The sequence below is a fragment of the Stenella coeruleoalba genome (assembly GCF_951394435.1).
Source record: "Stenella coeruleoalba genome assembly, chromosome: 3".
NCBI lineage: Eukaryota > Metazoa > Chordata > Mammalia > Artiodactyla > Delphinidae > Stenella > Stenella coeruleoalba.
The window spans coordinates 64318512-64338863 of NC_137148.1; the positions used below are offsets into that span (position 1 = coordinate 64318512).

Here is a 20352-nt window from a genome sequence, read left to right on the forward strand (position 1 = left end):
CATCAACTCTGGTAAAGGTCTGGGCAAAATGAAGGTAATTTTCTCTTCTGATTCTGTGTATAGTTTGGTAGATCCTCCATTACTTTAATGATGGCGGTACATGTATTGGAGGCACTGATTCTATGAACATGAAACTAGTTTGGGTTCTGAACTCCTTTATTCCAGTTCAGGAGTTCTTAGCAGAGAATGTGCATCAGCATCACTGACGAAGCTTTTTCACATGGGAGGATGCCTGGCCCCACTCCTGGAAATTCTGATTTGCTGGGTCCAGGGAGGGTTCTGGGAAATTGTATTTTTAAAAATCCTATAGATGCTTCTTATGTGAAATATTAGTTAATAAATTATTGTATAATGCAATAAGTCCTTGAGAAAAGATACCATGTTGTCCTTTTGGTCTTTCCAGTGCCTAGCACATTGCTTTGGCCTGTAGACAGTGCTCAGTGACTGTTAAATGAAGGAATAAATTTTATCGCTTCTCCATTTGCTCCTATCTACTTCTGTGGAGACATGAAATGATATTGCCTTTGCTTAACACTATAGTCACACAGAAAACGACGTGGATATCCAGTTCAGGTTAAATGTAAATAACTCGTTAACATACAAGACAGGAAAGTCTAGTGCATAATGTAAAGACATCTTAGAGACAATTTTCAGAGCTTTCAGGACAGCACTGAGAATAAACCTGGTTTTGCAGTGATCAAAGACATTTTAGTAATGTGAAAAATTTATAAAAACGATCACATATGCAACCTGTTTCTAGTACGTTCTTTTATGGTGGATGTTTTCTAACGTAAAATTAGTATTAAAGTTTTTGTCTTTGTAACTATGTACATAGAATCGGAGTAGAAAGTTTATTTTTTAATACTTTCAAAGAAATTCCACTTAGTTTTCTAACTTTTAAAAGATCAACCTATTGAACTCTAGATAAACAGTCGTAATAATGGCTTTATGCATTTATTCTAAAGAAGAGCTTCAGAAATAAAATCTGGATATAGTAACGTAGTCAAGGGAATACTTACACTCTCACTCTGAAAAGGATTTAAGAAATTTCCCCCCATTTCGCCATCATCCCTAGGAGTGCCCGGCTGATTACTCAGGCTCATATTATTGGGAGAATTCTGTAAACAAGATTTAGAAAACAAAGCATTTTGAAGATTTTAATTTCCCTTTTACATGGTACTGTTTCAAACATGGAATCTATACCATCATCTCTAAGGACAAAGCAGACTTATAATTCCAATCTCAGACTTCTACCATGGATTCTGTTCATTCTTTGCACCTTGACAAGTACTAATCCTTTCCCAAATGAAAATTAAAAAACAGAAAACCCAAAATAATTCACTGTAACTCTTTGTCTTAGTCTCAGAATCATTTATTCCATTTCCCACTCTCAGTTCATAGAGTTCCTAGACTTCTGGAGAGTATAAGAAACATTCCCAGGAGGGGCATGATAAAGTGTGCATTCTACCCACTGATCAGGTGGGATGGAACAATAACTTCCCTGGGTGATTTTACTAATCAAACTCGAAAGGTCACTGTTTTGATAAATATTTCCCTTTAATTCTACATGTGGTTTACATAGTAACACGACTTTAACCATTATTTTTATATGAACCATAAGGAAAAAAGGAAAATGGTTAACGATAGTTAAGAACAAGAGAAATAAATACCTCAGGACTTGAGAATTCAGTATGTACTTGTACAGGAAAAGGAGGCTCAGAGGTGGAGTGATTTAGAACCCTTTCCTATCATTTGTTTGAGCAGATTTATTTGAAACTTTTAAGATAAAATGGCTGATATTAGCAATCTAATCAAACACAAAGTTAACAGTATACTGCTTTATATTCTATTTAAGTTCGCTAGTCTTGTTTTTGCTGTGCGACTTTAGCCACGTGAGGTCATCTGATACTCCACGTCGATAGGGAATACAGAATGGCAGCGGCGTATAAAGCATGCTCACACAGGATTGCAACTGTGACTAAGGGATTCTTGTAAAAATAAACTTCAAGGTTAAAAACTTTTACTTGTTATTTCAAACGTAAGCCAGGTTTTAGAGTTTTTTCCTGAGCTGTTGCCATTTTATATTTTGTTTTTGAATAAGTTTTTAGATTTTTTTACAAAAAATTGCTCTGAGGATTTTGACTTAACTAAACCAAGTTAGGCAATAAAAACGAAAATGTCATGAATGGGTTATCCCCAGAAGAATATGTGCTTTTTAAAAATATGGTTAAACTGTAAAGCAGAGACAGGTAGATGAGCTGGTAGAAATAGAGCTTGTATCTTGTCCTGCTGTGCACCCCACAGGGAGGATCTGAGAACAGGGATCCTCTGAAGTCCGTAGGAGCTCCATTTGCCAGTGAACCCCAAGGGCTGGGGAACCACAGCTTAATGGAATAAAGAGGATTCTATTTTTTTTTTTTTTGGAAAATTTTTTTTTCTCTGGAAATGTTAGTTTCCCAAGTAACTGGACTTTGAAATGAACATGGATAACCTGATTTCCTGAAAAAAAAAATTAAGTAAAATTGAAATGCAATTAACTAAGCTGTAGGTAACTAAGCTACAACTCATGAATAAAGTTATTAATCAACTGTGTCTTGAAAGCAGGAATGATAATGCTTACTTAGCTCAAAAAAGGGCAAATTTATAAAAACACTATAAGATTTACCCAAAATCTATAAGTCTTTGGTGAAGGCAGATTTGTCATTTCATACATAATGGAGAAACTGGCAATCTTGGAATAAAAAATAATCTAACATACCTATACAGGGGTATTTGAGCATGTATTTACAAGCTGCATACTTTTACATATTCAAGCAGATATATGAAACGAGCCCTGTCCATCCTTGCATAATATTCACACTCCTAGCCTTAAGTACGTGAGGTGCCCTGAGAGGAGCAGCATATCTCTGACTAAACTGGGGTGCTCCCAGACTCTGCTGCACTTTTGCCGTGTATCATTGCTTTTTTAATTTTTTAAAAAAAGTTTTATTGGAGTATAGTTGATTTACAATGTTGTGTTAGTTTCAGGTGTATCAGTTATACATGTACATATATCTACTCTTTTTTAGATTCTTTTCCCATATGGGCCATTATAGAGTATTGAGTAGAGTTCCCTGTGTGATACAGTAGGTCCTTATTAGTTGTCTCTTTTATATATAGTAGTGTGTATATGTCAATCCCAATCTCCCAATGTATCCCTTGCTCCTTACCACAGGTAACTATAAGTTTGTTTTCCACATCTGTAACTCTATTTTTGTTTTGTAGATAAGTTCATTTGTATCCTTTTTTTAAACTCCACATTGAAGTGATATCATTTCTTGATTTGCAATTCTGAAAGTTTGGCTACCTTCAAATTGATTCCTGACTCAAAGTGTCGATTTAAAAATATCTGAAGTTGGGCTTCCCTGGTGGCGCAGTGGTTGAGAGTCCGCCTGCCGAGGCAGGGGACACGGGTTCATGCCCCGGTCCGGGAAGATCCCACGTGCCGCGGAGCAGCTGGGCCTGTGAGCCATGGCTGCTGAGCCTGCGCGTCCGGAGCCTGTGCTCCGCAATGGGAGAGGCCACAACAGTGAGAGGCCCGCATACCGCAAAAAAAAAAAAAAAAAAAAAAATCTGAAGTTTAAAAGTAACATTACAGTAATATTTAAATACATATAAAACACTTCATGGTGTTTCTGTTTTCCATGCTATCTTTTCATAGCATGGTGGCTCAGCATTAAATGTTTTTAGGGGGCAGTGGTGGTGGTGTATATGAGAACACTGAGAGGCGGATTAAAAGGACACATTCAACACACAAAACTGAGCTAGTATCAGATCTCTGAAACCTCTTCCTATCTAGCTCACTGGGTATATTTGAAAATCATGAAATGATAGAACACCTTTAAAAAATCTGAGGTAATCTCTGCAAAATGTTGTGAAAACAACAAAAGTTGCTCAATGAGGAGTCTTAAGGAAATTGTGCTGTCCATGGTCCCTGGGTGACATGATGAAGATATAGCTAAAGATATACTCAGTATTGGTATCTGAGGAACAGCTAAGACAATGGTTCCAAGCACCAACCCAGAGCAGGTTATGACGGTGGGTGGCAATGAACTGTGTGTATGCTGCATATAACTGTAGCTATGTTTGTGTGCAGTGTCTCCAGTAGATTTCATCAACAAGGCAAGAATATAATGCACAAAAAGGTCGTAGGTTGGTCAAACAACTTCTTAAAATGGAGTAAGAAATTTAAAAAATGTAATACTGATGCTTGACAAAATACAGGTTTAACTGGAGAATTAGGAAGATGCAGCTAGAGACCCAAGAGCAAGTTTGAACACAATTGCTAAGCAGAAGTGGTTAAGATCATCTTCTGATTCACAAACAAGAATGATTAGAAAAAGAATAGGATGAAAAGGAATGAGCCCAGGAAATAAGAGAAAAGGGAGAAGAGAGCTTCTTGAGATGGCCGGACATGTGGTGGAAGAGGTGGGGAAAACGAAGTTAGTGACAACTTGGACAGCTTGGAGTAAAAGGCTGAAAAATTCAGCTGTGAGTTGAAAGACATAGGGAAAAAATAATTGGGAGGGGCGTTTATAATACGTTTGATGCTGCTGAGATAAAGTGACAGACAAGTGGAGATGGGACAGACAATAGTGGTACCATCACCCAGACAGCCTGGTTAGAGCCTGGAGCCAAGGAATGAAGAGTGGGGGCAGGGCAGAAATGAGATGCTTAGGAGCCCATTTGAAGGTGGATGCAACCAGTCATTTCCAGTACATTGTTAAGTGGCAAGTTTATTACTTGGGCATAATTCTTTTTTATTTATTTATTTATTTTTCTTTATTTTTACTTATTTATTTTGGCTGCCACGCGCGGCATGCAGGAGGATCTTATTTCCCTGACTAGGGATCGAACCCATACCCCTTGCAGTAGAAGCGCAGAGTCTTAACCACTGGACCGCCGGGGAATTCCCTTGGGCATAATTCTTATGTCAGTTGAAGTGTACTTGAACTTTCCTTTGTAAACTTTTTCCCTATTGTATTTGTTTGGTCTCCTTAGTTATACTGAGCTTCTTGAGGGCAGAGACCATATCTTGTTTGTCTTTGGAATTGCATAGCCCAGAATAATGCCTTGGCACATTAATGTTTACTGAATGAAGGAATTCCTGCCGAAGTACAAACCATTTGAGGGCAAAGATTATGTTTGTATTTAAAGAAGTCTTTTGTATTTCCCCATAGTGCACAAGGCAATACTCAATACATAAAAGTACACAATGGGTGGTCAATTAATGCTTAAAGAATAAACAGTAATCACTAGGCAAGAGAATGTTAGCAGCAGCAGGCAGTGTGGTGGAAAAACTTGCTTCTGGGTATAGGAATGGGAAAATAAGCATAGAAGGAATAGCAATGGATCTGATATGAGGGCAGATTAGAAGATGGTATTATGGCCCTTAAATTTTTTTTAAGTGCTTTATAAATTACAAAGTACGTTCCCGTATAGAATTTCATTTACATCTATGTAGTGTACAAGGTTATGTCAGTGGAAACTTTACGAAGACGGCCTTAAGCAATCTGGATGTTCCCGCCTTTGTGTAATGAAGAATTATCTTTAGACATTAGAATATGTTTCTCAAATATAACTTCAGACATTTTACTGTGACCACAAAGCACAATTCAGCCAACATCAATTGTTAGATACCTAAGACAGCCAATACAATCACGTTCATCTGGTTTGCAAAGGTGCTTCCCAAAAAGAAGGCTCTAACGGTATTATACAATTAATCTTATTTTGAAAACAAGGTTTTTGAAGGCTTACCTAATACTATTTCTCACAGAGGTAAGATGGTGCCGTTTGTATATATCTATTTTTAGAAAAGAAAAAGATCTTCCTGATTGTTTCTAAACACAGACATCCAAAGTGCATGATGAAGTTCCTAGGCCAAGCAGCCAGGCGATGCAGATACAATGTCAGAATGCCAATTAAACGCTCTCTCTCTTTTTTTTTTAGCTTGAAGTCTTAATTTATAAGTTTCTATAGCTCAACTTCATTTTATTTTTCTTGGCATCAGGAATTTTACTTTATTATACATGAATATAAATTCAAAGTAGAATTAAAAATGAAGTCATCCTTTAATGAATTTCTGTATTTATTGATATAAAGAAGACTTCTGAGAGAGTCATTCTAGTGGTAGTTAATAATTAGTTCTTATCGGCCATTCTAAATATACATTTGACCCACAGAGAAGTATTTTAAAATTCATCATCACCTAAAAAGTATTTAGGTATTCTTCAAAAAATATACGGCATCTTACCAAAGGATTAATTTTAGAAACTCAGACGACTGACAGAGGAAAAACAGAGACATGTGCTATTGGAAGGGTCACTTTCCTACTTCTATTAATATAATTTTCCTCTAATTACTTTCTTACTCTATTCTGTGGAACTATAATAATGATTGAGGACATCAGCATTGCCTGATAAGAGTTTGGAATACAAATGAGATGTATAAATGCAATGCCCTTACAACATATAATAACCACTTTTTCAAATTTACCTCTTCTCGTGTTGCTCTAGATTTCTTTACATTTTCAAAAGATTAAAGTATGTCAGTTTGCTTTACAAATGTGTAACATCATAATGTGATTAAACTGATTATTATTTGTTTGGATATCAATTAATCATGTATATCACATCCTGTAAATGAATCCTAGCATGCTTTGAAATATTCTTAAAAGACTAATTTTACCCTTTCCTACAGATTATATGCATTAATATTTTAAACTTCTACTTAATTATATTTGGCCTTCTACTTTCAAACTCTTTAAGAACAAAAGTCATAATGTTATTCTCAAACTTAATAAGAGTTCTGTGTAGAATAAAACACAGATAAAAAACAACACAATACATAATACTCACCTTGGAAATACTGTCCATATCTCCTGAGCCTAAAACAAAATATGGAAAGAAAGCCTTTATTAGGTAATGATTCTATCTGTAAATTAAATACTCCTTTAAAATAAACTAATGTAGTAATGCAGTACACTGTATGTATTTTGCAGTGTATATCTCCTGGACTTTTGAATCTCAAAAAATTACTTTTCTCTTATACTGTGTGGTAAGTAAGTATCATCTGATGACAAATGCAAGTAAGAGTTGTACCTTTCCTTCCCAATCATCTACTTTTTTTGGTAATGCCAGAATAAAAAACTATTGCTATCATAAATTCCTGAAGGTGAAACAGTAGACATATATATCCTACTCAATTCAAAATTTTAAAATGTGTACACTAATACACGTGTATATATATTTATAGATATGTAAATAGAGAGCGAGAGAGAGAGAGATCTCTATTTTCTGAAATGATGCTTCTGTACATCTGATAAAGTACAAAACAGGCATTTGCAACAATACCTGACAAGATTCTGAACCATGTTTTACTATAATAACCAAAATCAAAGCATAATATTTTTAAGAAAATTTTGGCAGCAACAAATATTCATGGCAGTCCATCAAAAGTAAAAATGTCTTCAAAATGTAACACTGTGGGTTTATTTTAATTCTTAGGAGAAATGGACAATCAATACTAATTTCTTACTTAAGAAATGGAATCATAACTTAGGTAACAAAGAAAAATAATCAGATCCTCGCCACAATTTTAGCTTTATTTTTAACTATTTAAATAATTTTCCTGGCATAAAAATATTATAATATTTTAATAGTACAGCATTCAACAGACAGTCACAAATAAAGTAAAGGCTTATTAGCATTAGTTTATAAATAGGCATAATGTTAAATACTGAATGTATATATGCAATTATGTATCTATAAATATATGCAACAATATTCATTATAGATGACAAGTATATGTGAAACTATTTTGCAAATTCTGTTCTAGTGAGTAATATAACTAAGAATCTTCTCACTATGACCAAATGCCATCTTTTTGTGAATGATTTTACAAATTAAAAGATTGGAAAGTAAATTATTTTGCAATAAATTAGAAAGTAAAATTCTAGAATGGTGCTATCCCCAGTAGAACTTTGTGTGATGCTGGAAATGTTTCCTTGTGCTGTCTGTTACAATAGCCATTCGCTCATGTGACTATATGCACTTGATATGTGGCAGTGCAACTGAAGAAGTGAATTTTACATTTAATTTGATTTAGAATTAAGTAGTCACACATGACTAGTAACTACCATAACTGGACAGTGCAAATTAACATTTTGAAAACGAGGCAAAACAAGCATGGATCCTTAAAAGCACAAAAGTCTATTAAAAAAAAAGTCTATCAAAGTGTTGTAAATAATTTCTTGATTATTGAAGTTACATAGCTTTTCGAAGTATCAGAGGATGGCACTTCCTGACCTAGGGTGGGGTTGTGAAATCCGTGTATAACCTGAGTTACTCATGGCATAGTTTCTCCAACTTAAGTAAAAGATGGTTCTTTTTCAAAGAAAAAAATTATCACAAACCTCCAACCCCACTGTCAACTTTTAAAATAGTTTTTGATATATGATGATGATAAACATACAAACATAAAATAAATGTCTTTTTTTCCCTTGTTTTGGTTTTGCCTTTGGCCTGCCTACATATACAGTATGCTGTGTGACCAGGTCAATTTTGTACCACTTGTCTCTGTTTCTCACTGTTGTGAAACTTTTTGTTCACCTTGCAGATATTTGGCTTCATTTGGTAAGAAGACATCATTTATGAAGTATGTTTACAACCATTATTTGCACTACTTGAAATCAGCTTTATCATGAACACAGACAATGTGGGCAGTGTTCTCTCTTAAGAGAATCATTCAGATTATCCAGAATATGATTGCCAATTTTACTTTTTAAGAAGAGACAAACATTAAAATGCAAAAACAAAATCAAGACATTCTTGGAGAGGACTGAAGTTCCTCTGAGACTGTGTCTACAGACCTCTGGAGACAAAGGAACCCACTGTGAGGATACCATGGTCCTCTAGGTGCCCAAAGCAGCAGTGTCTCCTTTCATCATAAACACTCAGATTTTGATAAGTTAAAGTAAATACCTGTGAATATGAGCTAGATTAGAACAATTCTCGCATATCTGATTTTCCAAATAATCTCTAGCCATCATAGCGAATATCCTATGGATTAAACTATCAGTTGTAGATAAAAGCTGAAGCACTTCAAAATGAGTTCCAATAAAAAGAACTTTGCAAATCATGATATTCACTATGTAGAATTAAGGTTTTGTTTTGAATTCATTTCTGAACATCAGATTTAATATCCTTACCTAAAGAGCCATTCATGTGATGTGACTCCATTCCTCCTAATCCACCCATGGGACCATCTGACCCAGGGCCCATTGGAAACTATTTAAAAAACGGAGAAAATGACTGTGATCACATTGAAAACAATTGTTCATCTCAATGTCACAATACCTATCTTTAACACTGTAAGACACTTCTATAACTTATTTTCATTTCCAAATTATGGAGATTATTTTCCTAGATTTTTTTCCAGCTTTCTAGATTCTCTAACTGGACTGCTACTTCCCTCATTCCATCTTCTCTATGTTCTAGATCTTCAGGCTAATCCTCATTCATATCCAAATTTTTCTTCAGATATCCTTAACCAGAAAGCACATATATTCCAGTGCAAATGAGAAGATAAGTATTCTATGCTATTGACAAATTCTGCTATTATAAACCAGAGGTAATTCTTAAGAAGCTGCTAAAGGTATTGGCTTATTAATAAGAATAACTGAACATCATATGCCAACATTAACATTTTTCTTAGCAGACAATCTATCTTTGTTCAAATGGACATGATAAATAATTTCATCTTGCAGGTTAAATACATTTAGCTCCTTGGGGAATAGCTGAATATAGCTAAGTCTTCTTGGCAGTCTCAACTATGTCAGTTCAGTCACAATTAGGCATTCAATAGCAGTTAGATTTAACATTTTTTAAAGTAGTGGTATTTCATTTTCAAATGAAACCTTACATTAGAAGCCTAGTACAACACAGATGTAAAGAGATGTGCTATGGTAGAGTTGGTGGTGGAGAGCCCATGACCTGCCCGCTTAGTCTCTCCCTCAACTCCCCGGAATACTTCTAAGGAAACTCAGACCTTAGTTTGAAGACAGGCTATCTATAATTACCTTATGTTTACAGTCAAGATAGATTACTGAGAACACTTGTTCTTAAAACTTCCCATGCCCAAATCATTTCTTCCATGATACTAAATGTGTTGCGTGTATGTATGTGTATAGATGGGGCTGTGGTGGTCACTAATCATGTAGGCTTCGGGGGAAGACTGCCCTGAGTGGACACCCTGTATACCACCGACTCTGTGTGGAAAGAAGATAGCTTTCCTTCACCGTGCTCACACAAACCACATGCTTATACATTTTCACAGGATAATGCCAATTCTGTTGTCTAAAATTTTGTTGCTTAAAACACATGGATGGATTGTGTTTTTTAGATCTGGGCTGAGAAACTGGTGCCGGTGAGGCCAACAGCCTGTGAACCTCCTTGGTTTGGTCCTTTTATCCGGTCCCCACTGCGCTTTAAACAACACTAAGACTATAGGTATTATACTTGAAGCACATAATACTGCAGTCCTAGCCCTCAGCAGGCATTTGCTTTGACTACCTCTGGCTGAAATGAATGACATTTGGAAGAGTGACATATTCAGCTTCTGCTTCTCTTGAATCTCTTATCTTTGTAACAAGTAAGAGAACCAGAATGGAACACACTTGGATGATATCAGTTTAGCTGTCTGCAGAAATGTCTTCAGTACCATATGCTCTTGGTTTCCTCCCTTATTCCCTCCCTTTCAAATATCAAGTTTTAAGATCTGAAATTGCAGTATGAAGAGCTTTTCTACATTTGTGCTGCATTTCTGAAATGAACATTGTTCATGATCATATTCAGTGTTCTTTAAAATCTCTGTGAAAACACCTTTTAGACATTACTGACAGAAAATTCTTTTTCCTGAAAAAGAATTTATTTGATTATACAAAGGGAATACTGGTAACTGAAGGCAGTGCTGCTTAACAGAAATAATATGTAAGGTTCAAATGTGAACTACGTAAATAAAGTTAGACTTATTAGCAGCCATGTTTAAAAAGTAAAATGAAACAGGTGGTTAATTTTAATAATTTTACTTATATAATCAAAATTATAAACCAAAATAGTATAAAATTTTAGTGAGCTATTTTATATATTTTTTCATGTTAAGTCCTCAAAATCCAGGGTGTGTTTCATACCTGCAGCACATCTCAGTCTGGACTAGCCATATTTCAAGTACCATAACATACTGGACAATTTAAAGTTTCCCTTTGCTAGGAAGCTCAATTATAAGATTTCATCCCCAGTTTTTGGTATAGTTTTGGAAATTCTTTATATGTGTTTTGATTTTTCTTTAATTTGAGCTACCTTTTATTCATATATGTATATATATCTATGTATTAACTGTATTTTCTTATATTTTTTGTTAATATGTAGTCTTATAGATATCATTTTTCTGTACGCGTTCATGGAAAAATCATGACCTATGCTTTATTAAGTACACTCAAATTCTTTCTGTAGAACTGCTTCAGTTCTATATTTAAACTCCAGGTTTCAAAAATTTAAGAAAAACAGGCATATTCAACTTCCTAATTTAGTTTCAAGTTTATCAGGAAAAAAAAACAACCACCTGAAGAAATTAGTGATGTGTAAAATGAGGTGAACATATGATTACACATTAACTGTCACTTTCAAATAGTCAATATTAATTATTAGGTATTTGAGATAAAATAAGGCTACATATCAACATTTTATAATTAAGTTCTGTTTTACATTTCCATTATATTGATATGAAATCTCTTGTTATGTATGTTATATATTATGTTTTTTTCCAAACCAGAACACAGAATTTGATTTTTTGATATCCAGTAAGATCCTGGATAATAAAATATAAAGCTTAAACAGTATCAAGGAAAAGGAATGTACTTAGAGCTTGAGTCTTCAAATGCATTCCAAAAATTTTAAAAAATGCATAGTTACATTAGGCCTGTTAGGTCCAGGAGGTACTGCATTCATTAAAGTATACATGTTGTCTCCAGAGTTGGTTGAGTCTGAAACAAAATATTACTGAATTAATATCTTTCATTATAATCTACGCCCAAGTCATCACAAAGTAATAATCAAAGATGATCTGGACACTTATGCATATTTATAGCTACAGCACTCGAAATAGTCATTACTAATGTTCAGAAACAAATATCTGTAAGTCATTTTCTGACCCAAAAATTATCATTCTGAGGTTGTAAATTAGGAATATCTACCTAATATATTAGGAATAATCACTTGAATAATTCAGATCAAAAGGAATATTACTTTAAAAGTCTAAAGAGTTACTGTAAATTTTTTCTTCTTTAAAAAACATGATCTCTTTTGATTTCTCTAAGCAATTTATATGTATACATATAACAGAAATCTCTTAAAATTCAGATTTAGTAGCTTTTAACATATTATTTCCTTAGGCTTCTTATAGACCAATTTAAAAAACAGTTTATTTAGCTAATAATTAATAAAAGCTGGTGGAATATCCTGGCTTAGTTCCCACAGAAAGATATTAGAACGAGACTATACAACTGGAATGAAAATTCTCTTGCTTGAAGTAAAAGCCAGCTTCCACTAGTACAACTTTTGATAAAAATCTTTTCATTCATTTTATTTTTGATTCATTATAATAAAAATAACTGTAGTGTATATCCACATAAATATATGTAACATTTTACATTTCATGTCTATTAGCTAGTCCTAATTAAGTCTCTGAGTATATGTGTTTATAATGTATAGCCTAGAGTGAAAGGCTTAATGTTTTATATTTAGGCACTATCAATTATAAAATGTTTTTCTATTTTTCCACAATTATATAGTTCTTAAATATAACGTTGCAGGCCTCTATTTTGAAAAAGATGTTTTTCCAATGTTTTGTACTGATTCAAGGCAGAAGATAAAACTTATTTGCTTTCTCATGGCAATAACCATAGAGTGAGAAATGGGCAATTACTTTTCCTCTTGTTTTGTGATTATTAGACGTTAATTTATTATTTTAGAGTAGGTTACATGCCATTTATACTTTGTTTGTAAACAGTGATCCATAAACCTAAATATTATTTTTTATTTCTAGATTAATACATCATATTGTTGAGAAAGTTGAAATGCCCACCTCTGGTTGACCTGTTTGTTTATACTAAGTAAGCTCCTAATCTACTTTTGTGGCCTTAACTATTTTTACATCCTTATGTACACTATACTCCTGTCAACCCAGGCTACTTGTTCTTTCTTGCATATGGTCATTCTTTTCCATCACCTTATTTTTGTTCTTTCTTCCTCTGAGCATCTTCTCTACACAGTCTCCGCTTACTGAAATTATACTCTCACTATTCAAGGCCCATTGCCAATGCTACCTCTTCCATGAAGTTTTCCCCTGATACTTAAAAGTATGTGAGTGCTCCTCTACCACTGAATTCTGCTTTGCATTATAGTTAATATTTTGTCTTATTTTTCCCTCCTGCTTCAAACTAGGTTATAATTTCTTTGAGAGGAGGAAAGGGACCATACCTTACTCATGTTGTGTACTATAAGTAATAAATATCTACTAACTTAGATTCAATTCATGGCATAAACTCTATCCCATAAAAATGTATCTTTCAGAAAAGCTGGAATTGTTTTTTAAACATAGGAAACCTTCAAATGGTTTTTCACCTTTATTAGCCTTACTAATTTTGCTTACTAATTTTAGCAATTAATTTGAAAGGAAGATGGGCTGTATATTTAAAAATATGCAGAAAGAAAACTTTATTGCTTTTAAGACCAATCAAATATAATTGCATCTGAAAATGAAGAAACATTGAGTGAATAAGGTTGGTAGTTTTTAGAAAATGTCTGATTTATTTTTATATACAAAAAAACTTTACAATAGATATTCTGGCACCTATTTTTTGGAGAGTGGGGGATATTGGCTTCGTATTAGAGGACTGACTGTGATAAAGGATAAGTACATAAAAGAATAGGCAGAAAAGCTAGCAAGATATACTGGTGGCAATTTCTGGCTTGAAAGGAAGAAGTGATCAGATTACTTATCACCTGAAAAGTTTAGTGTTACTCCAAAAACTTTCTTTGAGTATGTAGTGAAGTATTTATTTAATCACATGCTACCTTCATAAATTAAACCTTAACTTCACCAAAAGGATTGCAAATGTGGGCAAGATGTTCAATTCATATACTTCTATCTTCACTGAATTTTGTTTCACTTCACTGAAGATGTTCTGAGGACAGAGATCCATGAAATATTTATGATATATTCCAAAGAGTTAGTGAGGCAAAGTAAAATTTTGAATTAATCATCAAATTTATGCTTTTTCTAAATTAAAGATTCAAAACTTAAAAATATTGATTGGTATGATTAATGATATTTAATTTCAAACTTCTGTGTATCTTAGATTTCAACAAATTCGTAAGAACATACGAATTTAACAGTGCAACATAATAAAAAATTTTTCTAATTATAAAAATTTCCCATATATTTCATTACCCAGAAGTTAAAACTGACAAAGTCTTAGTCTGTTTCTTTGTTATCTACTTTTTAGATTTCAGGGTAATATATTTTAGTTTTTTTGGCCACGCCGTGCGGCTTCCGGGATCTCAGTTCCCAAACCAGGGATCAAACCCATGCTCTCTACAGTGGAAGCATGGAGTCTTAACCACTGGACCATCACGGAAGTCCCAGAGTTCAGGGTAATATATTTTAAAATAACACTGTGATCATATTGTATTAAATCATGAACATTTATTTCTCTGTGTCATTAAAATTTCTTTGATAATAATTTTAATGGCTACATTTTAGTCCATAAAATATTAATTAAAAAATATCACTAAAATTGGATTAGGCATGAAGGTTGTTTCTATTATTTTGCTATTGGCTATAACAAATGAGCATCATTCTACATGATTCTTGGATTGTACCTCCAATCATTTATAGTAGTAGGATTATAGTGTCAAGTGGTATGAGCTTTTTCACGGCTCTTGCTACATGTTGCCAGGAGCTTTCTAGGAGGGCTGTGCTACCATCAGAGGCCTCAAGACACATTTAATAGTTTGTATTAAAGTCTCAAAGGAAAGAGATATTTAAAATAACTACATGATTCCAGGAATATTAAAGTATTTTGGTTTAAAAGGTTAAAAAACTTTCCCCACTACATAGTGGATTAGCTAACTAATAAATACCTATAGACGTGTAGGATAAATGATATTGTAAGCACGTCCACATCTATCTTAGATGCTAGATATGGTGGGTCTGATTTGCTGTATTAAACCCAATGGATCCATGTATTTCATGTGTTACTTATGCAGAATTTTTCTTAAGTTGTGAGGTTTGGATCTTTTCCATAGTCTCAAGCAAACTTCTAGTCAGATAAATTATTGGGCAATTCATATAGATCAACACAGTTTTCATTCTGATTAAATCTATTATGTACACAACAGGAGTTTTCTAAATGCTTAAACTAACTGGACAATAGTTACTTAAGAACACTATTTCTTCCTACTTGCTACCTCTACTCAACTTGTGAAACCACCAATGAGGTAAAGAATACTACTAACTTTCTTTCATAACAATTTCTGTATTTTGTGGTTTTACTCTAAGAAGCAAATGCCCACGTGGCTAGTTCGATTACAATACCTGCTGGACTAGGCATGATGGGTGTTCCTGGTGGCCCTCCACCTCCTGGAGGACCCTAAATAATTACACAAAATTTCAGTAAAAATAAGGCACGGCATTAAACAATATAAGGAAAAACAGAAGTTAGACTTTATAATAATCCAGTTTGAAAACAGCAGAGGAAATACATTTTCTCCATAATTTATTTTCTTTGAATGCACAATCATTTCAATGTTATGCAAAATATAATTTAGCTTAAATATGTTGAGATTGTTTTGACAAGTTTCCAAAAACAATGAGCCTGTAACGCTGATTTATGATTCACGGCTTAATGACATCAGGTATAAGGAGGTTAAGGAGAAACCATTTAATAAGGCCTTTACAAATCCCATACAATAGAAATCATTCATGTGTATCTGTGATTTAGCTTACTGTAATTTTCTTACATTTTGTATCACTGGTTTTTATAGGCAACTGAAAATCAAAAGATATTCATATGTTTAAAAAAATACATTGATGCTGTTTCTTCTGCCAGCATCAACTGCAACACTTCTGATGCACTGTTCCTTCAGCTATCACATCAACTAGAAATGAGAGGTAATGCTGACTGATGAGAGGGTTTCTAAGGCTGTAGGTACACAATCAGTTTGAAATGGATGTTAGGTGACTCAAATCAATTCAGTTATTTCATGCAACCAAAATGAGTAATTCAGGCAATGAGTTTTAGAATGTTCAGACTTACAGTAGTCAGATTAACTATTAAGTGGCTAAATTTTTGCTTCATTTGGAGTGCACAGACATAGCCCACTAATTATTTCAAATAATATATGTATTGCTATTTATTAAACAGCTTAAATTTACTTTCAATTAAGTCTATAATTTCATAAAACTATATATATCAAGCCTATTTTTAATTGACTTTAAGAAAAAATAGGTTTTACTCAAACTTTTGCCCTGTTGTGTCCTCTCCCATTGCGGAGCACAGGCTCCGGACGCGCAGGCTCAGCGGCCGTGGCTCACGGGACTAGCTACTCTGCGGCATGTGGGATGTGGGATCTTCCCGGACCGGGCACGAACCCGTGTCCCCTGCATTGGCAGGCGGACTCTCAACCACTGCGCCACCAGGGAAGCCCTACTCAAACTTTTTTACTTTCATAGAGATCGTGCAAAAAGTTAGACTTGCTTAGCTTGTATAGCTTAAAGGGATACTAAGCACTAAGTTCACAGGTCCAAAACAGCGTGTGCTTTTCGCTATGGTCACAGAACAGTTTCCATGGAGGGTAAAATGCGCGTTGATCTTCTTCCTAAGTACTCCTTTTTTCCTACTCTGGTTAACCACCACCTCTGAAAAGTTCTTTAGGAAAGATTCTTCTTTTTACCGTTTTACCCTTGCTACTCTGTTAGGCATTTCCCTCTAAATATTATAAACAAATTATCTTTTATGATGGCCTTGAGATACAGCAAGGATGTAATGTGATGATGGTTAAAAGGTCATTTGCAAGTTCAAGAGGTCATGTAAAACCTGGTAATTTGACGAATGTAAATAATTGGAAATTTTTAACATGTACTAAGTGATAAGAAGAAGAGTAAGTGGTCTCGGTTTCTAAGAATGAAAACTAGCCCTCCTTCCCCAAATTACTAGTCATTATTCTGCTATCTAATTCTCTTTGTGATTGGGAGAAAGTTTAATGTCTTCTTAGACTTTGTGTATGGGAAGTGGGGTGGGGAGGGAGTGTAGATTATTCTGAAGAACTGCAAATTCAAGCATATCATTGCATAACTGGGATGGCTTTCTTCATGATTGGACAGTGTATTGCAGTGGTTTACAGAAACATGCTGAAGTAAAACACAGCACTCAGGGCAATTTTGGCCAGATTGATAACTGTTTCACTAATGAACATCAACACTGAGGTTGGCAGACGAAACAACTCAATACACATCAGATGTTCATTTCTTGGCCAACACACAGGGGCTCTTCTTAACATCTGGACAACTATTTCATTGCCCAAATAGAACATAACATCAATTCTTATGAGCAAACAAACCCAAATGTACTTACTACATAATTCCCAGGAGATGCTGAGGAGTATGGTATCTGGAACATGAACAGGACAAAAAATATACATATTTTGATTCATGTGGCAGTATGCAGACTGACCTAAAATGAATCTATTTTCTAACTTTTGTCAAGGTTTAAAATTTATCACAAAGGATAAAGGCATTTATATAGGTCTGAGTGCTAGAAAACTGAATAAAATGCAGAATTATCTTGATTTACAAAAAAGAGAGGATTTTAGTCAAGAGAAATTTAGATAGAATTACAGCTTCAAGTTATATTGATTTCAGGGCAGTTGTACTCACTGCTTGATACAATGACACTTATTTTGTAATTAAAAAGATATATATTTGTGCAGCTAAAAACCAGAAACCAGAATTTTTCAAATTAGTAGCCTTTACAGATGCAATTTCTAATTTATGTGCATTCTGGGATACATTATTTTTTTTAAAGACAGGTTTCAGGCTACTATATTCATGCAGTAGTCAATACTTGATATATAAACCTCATTTTTCCCCCCTTTCCTTTCTAATTAGCTTCTAGAAAACAATATAATGAATGCAAAAGATTTTGTTAATGTAAGTCTCCGAAGACTACTAATTTGTGGGGATCAGATATGGGTAACATATTCCCTCTTTCCCTTCAAATCAAGCTCCTAACTAAGCTCTTTTCTAGAGATTAGAAGGTATTAATACGACATTGCTATGATAATTTAAGAAATGAAAACTGGAAAACATATATTTAAAAATAACCCCTTAACTGTGGATATTAATAGAGAAGTTAAATCCAAATATTCTTTTTTCACACAAGCTCACTAGCTAACATCCTTCTGCACATCCAGAAGAGATATTTTTGCCTTATTCTGAAAAAAGCCAGTAAATTACTGTCTTCTTGGAGTAGGACAGCCAGGGCCAAAATAGGACCTTAAGAGTGGTGAAAAGATTATAATGCCTGTACCTAAATGTTCCCTCCACCCCAACTCCTTCCTGATAATTAAACATAAATAATATGAAATAGTAAAGTAAGCAGAAAGAAATACAACAAAGTTATGGTTTTCCTTTGATTTTAATATTGAGTTATTTGAAAGCTCTCTCCTCATTGTTTGGTGTCCTCGCTTTGCCTTAAGCACAGACCACAGGTGTCTGAGCCTCTGGTTGGTCCACCTGTGGGGAAACTCAGCACTGCAGGTGGCCGTTACCGGAGTGTCCAGTATCACTAGTGATAACGATCACTTCTATGAGTATGCAGATCCCTATGGCAGTAGACATTTACTCGACTTGGTGAATGAAGATAGCTTTGCTCTCTAGGGTCCTCTGCAGTTCATGATCTACTATCCATCCTCTGCTTATTATTTTAAACATGTGCACCTGCCCTCTCCAAATCACCAACTTATCTGTTGGCTCCAGCTTTCATCTCCTTACAGCTTTAGCACATGGCTCATGTTCTTCTGCTTCTATTGCCTACCGTCACCCTTAAGCAGCTTCAAGATATGATCTAACCACTCTTTAGATCTTTGGCATTTACACTCACTGTCTTTCCTTTCCTTTCCAATATACCCCCCTTTTCCATTTCTGAGCACGAATACATCCTAAAAGGTTTTGCACAGAGATCTAAACAACTTTCCTGACTGACATTTTTCTTGTTCCTCATGGCACTCACAAATAACATTCTATATTCCAACCAGAATCTTATCCCATCACAATTCCTCTTTAATTTTGGCTTACCCTCACTGTTTCTACCTCATAGTCTTTGTTGCCCTCATTAAGAGAAAGGAGGATTTGGGCTCCTACCCCTAGCACTTTATGGAACCTGCATTCTTGTAAATTACATCAGCATCTGCCAGCCTAGCCTGAGAAACAAAATATGACAATGTAGGTAGAAGTACTGTGTGGGTATAGAAGACGTTATCTGAGCTGGGCAGCTAGGACTTAGAGAGGGTGGGGGTCCATTAGAAAGACAAAGAGAAGGATCAGCATTTGAAAAAGAAATGTGAAAGTACACAGTTTATTAGGGAAATAGTATATGTAATTTTACACAGTTGTTGCAGTGTGGGATGTATAGGGGATTGTGGTAGATGATGAGGCTATATGGTCAGACTGAATTTATGCTGTTGGAAATAGGGAGTCACAGGCTTTAGAGAGACATGTTCAAATTTATGTTTTAGTAAGATAACTCTAGAGGCATTATGGAACATGAATACAATTTAGGAGACCATTGCAAAAAGTCTAGGCAAGAGATGGTAAAAAGTGTTCTAGGCAGGGCTGATCAAGATAAGTAGGAGTAAGAGAATTTGACAGACTTTTCACAGATGTACTCCGCAGGGCTTGATGACAAACTGGGTGTGGTGGACAAGGGAAGGGAGAAGTTAAGGTGATTCTGAGGTTTCCAACTTGCTGACTGGGTGGATGATGGTGCTACTAATTTATATATAGGGAATTTAGGAAGTGGGGGACAAGTTTGGGGAATACCTGACATGTCGAATTGGAAAGCACTAATAGACACTGAGTTAGATCTGATCAACAGATATTTGGAAACAGAGGTCTAGAACTCATTGGAGATAGGACTAGAGATAAAGCTTCAATTGAATAAATTTCCATTTTGTGCTGGGCACGAGACTTTAATCT

The 20352-nt window shown here is 34.7% G+C and overlaps 1 protein-coding gene and 1 long non-coding RNA gene across 6 annotated transcripts in view; one reads left to right on the top strand and one right to left on the bottom strand.

Annotated features, from left to right (window-relative positions):
* Positions 1–20352, top strand: part of LOC307184796 — a 59043-nt gene that overhangs the window by 35515 nt on the left and 3176 nt on the right. The gene's annotated exons all lie outside the window — the stretch shown is intronic.
* SSBP2 (single stranded DNA binding protein 2) overlaps positions 1–20352 on the bottom strand; it is a gene marked incomplete at its 3' end in the record, with an annotated part of 298632 nt that overhangs the window by 7365 nt on the left and 270915 nt on the right. For 2 of the 5 annotated variants that reach the window (XM_079918569.1, XM_079918566.1), the window contains 6 exons: positions 17732–17767; positions 15694–15748; positions 12009–12079; positions 9248–9326; positions 6897–6925; positions 1020–1118 (listed from right to left, as the gene is read on the bottom strand). In XM_079918569.1, the coding sequence (XP_079774695.1) occupies positions 1020–1118; positions 6897–6925; positions 9248–9326; positions 12009–12079; positions 15694–15748; positions 17732–17767 (369 nt within the window). Of the gene's footprint in view, positions 1–959; positions 1119–2297; positions 2500–6896; positions 6926–9247; positions 9327–12008; positions 12080–15693; positions 15749–17731; positions 17768–20352 lie in introns of those variants that run through there. The other 3 variants (XM_079918565.1, XM_079918567.1, XM_079918568.1) reach the window with 3 other exon arrangements.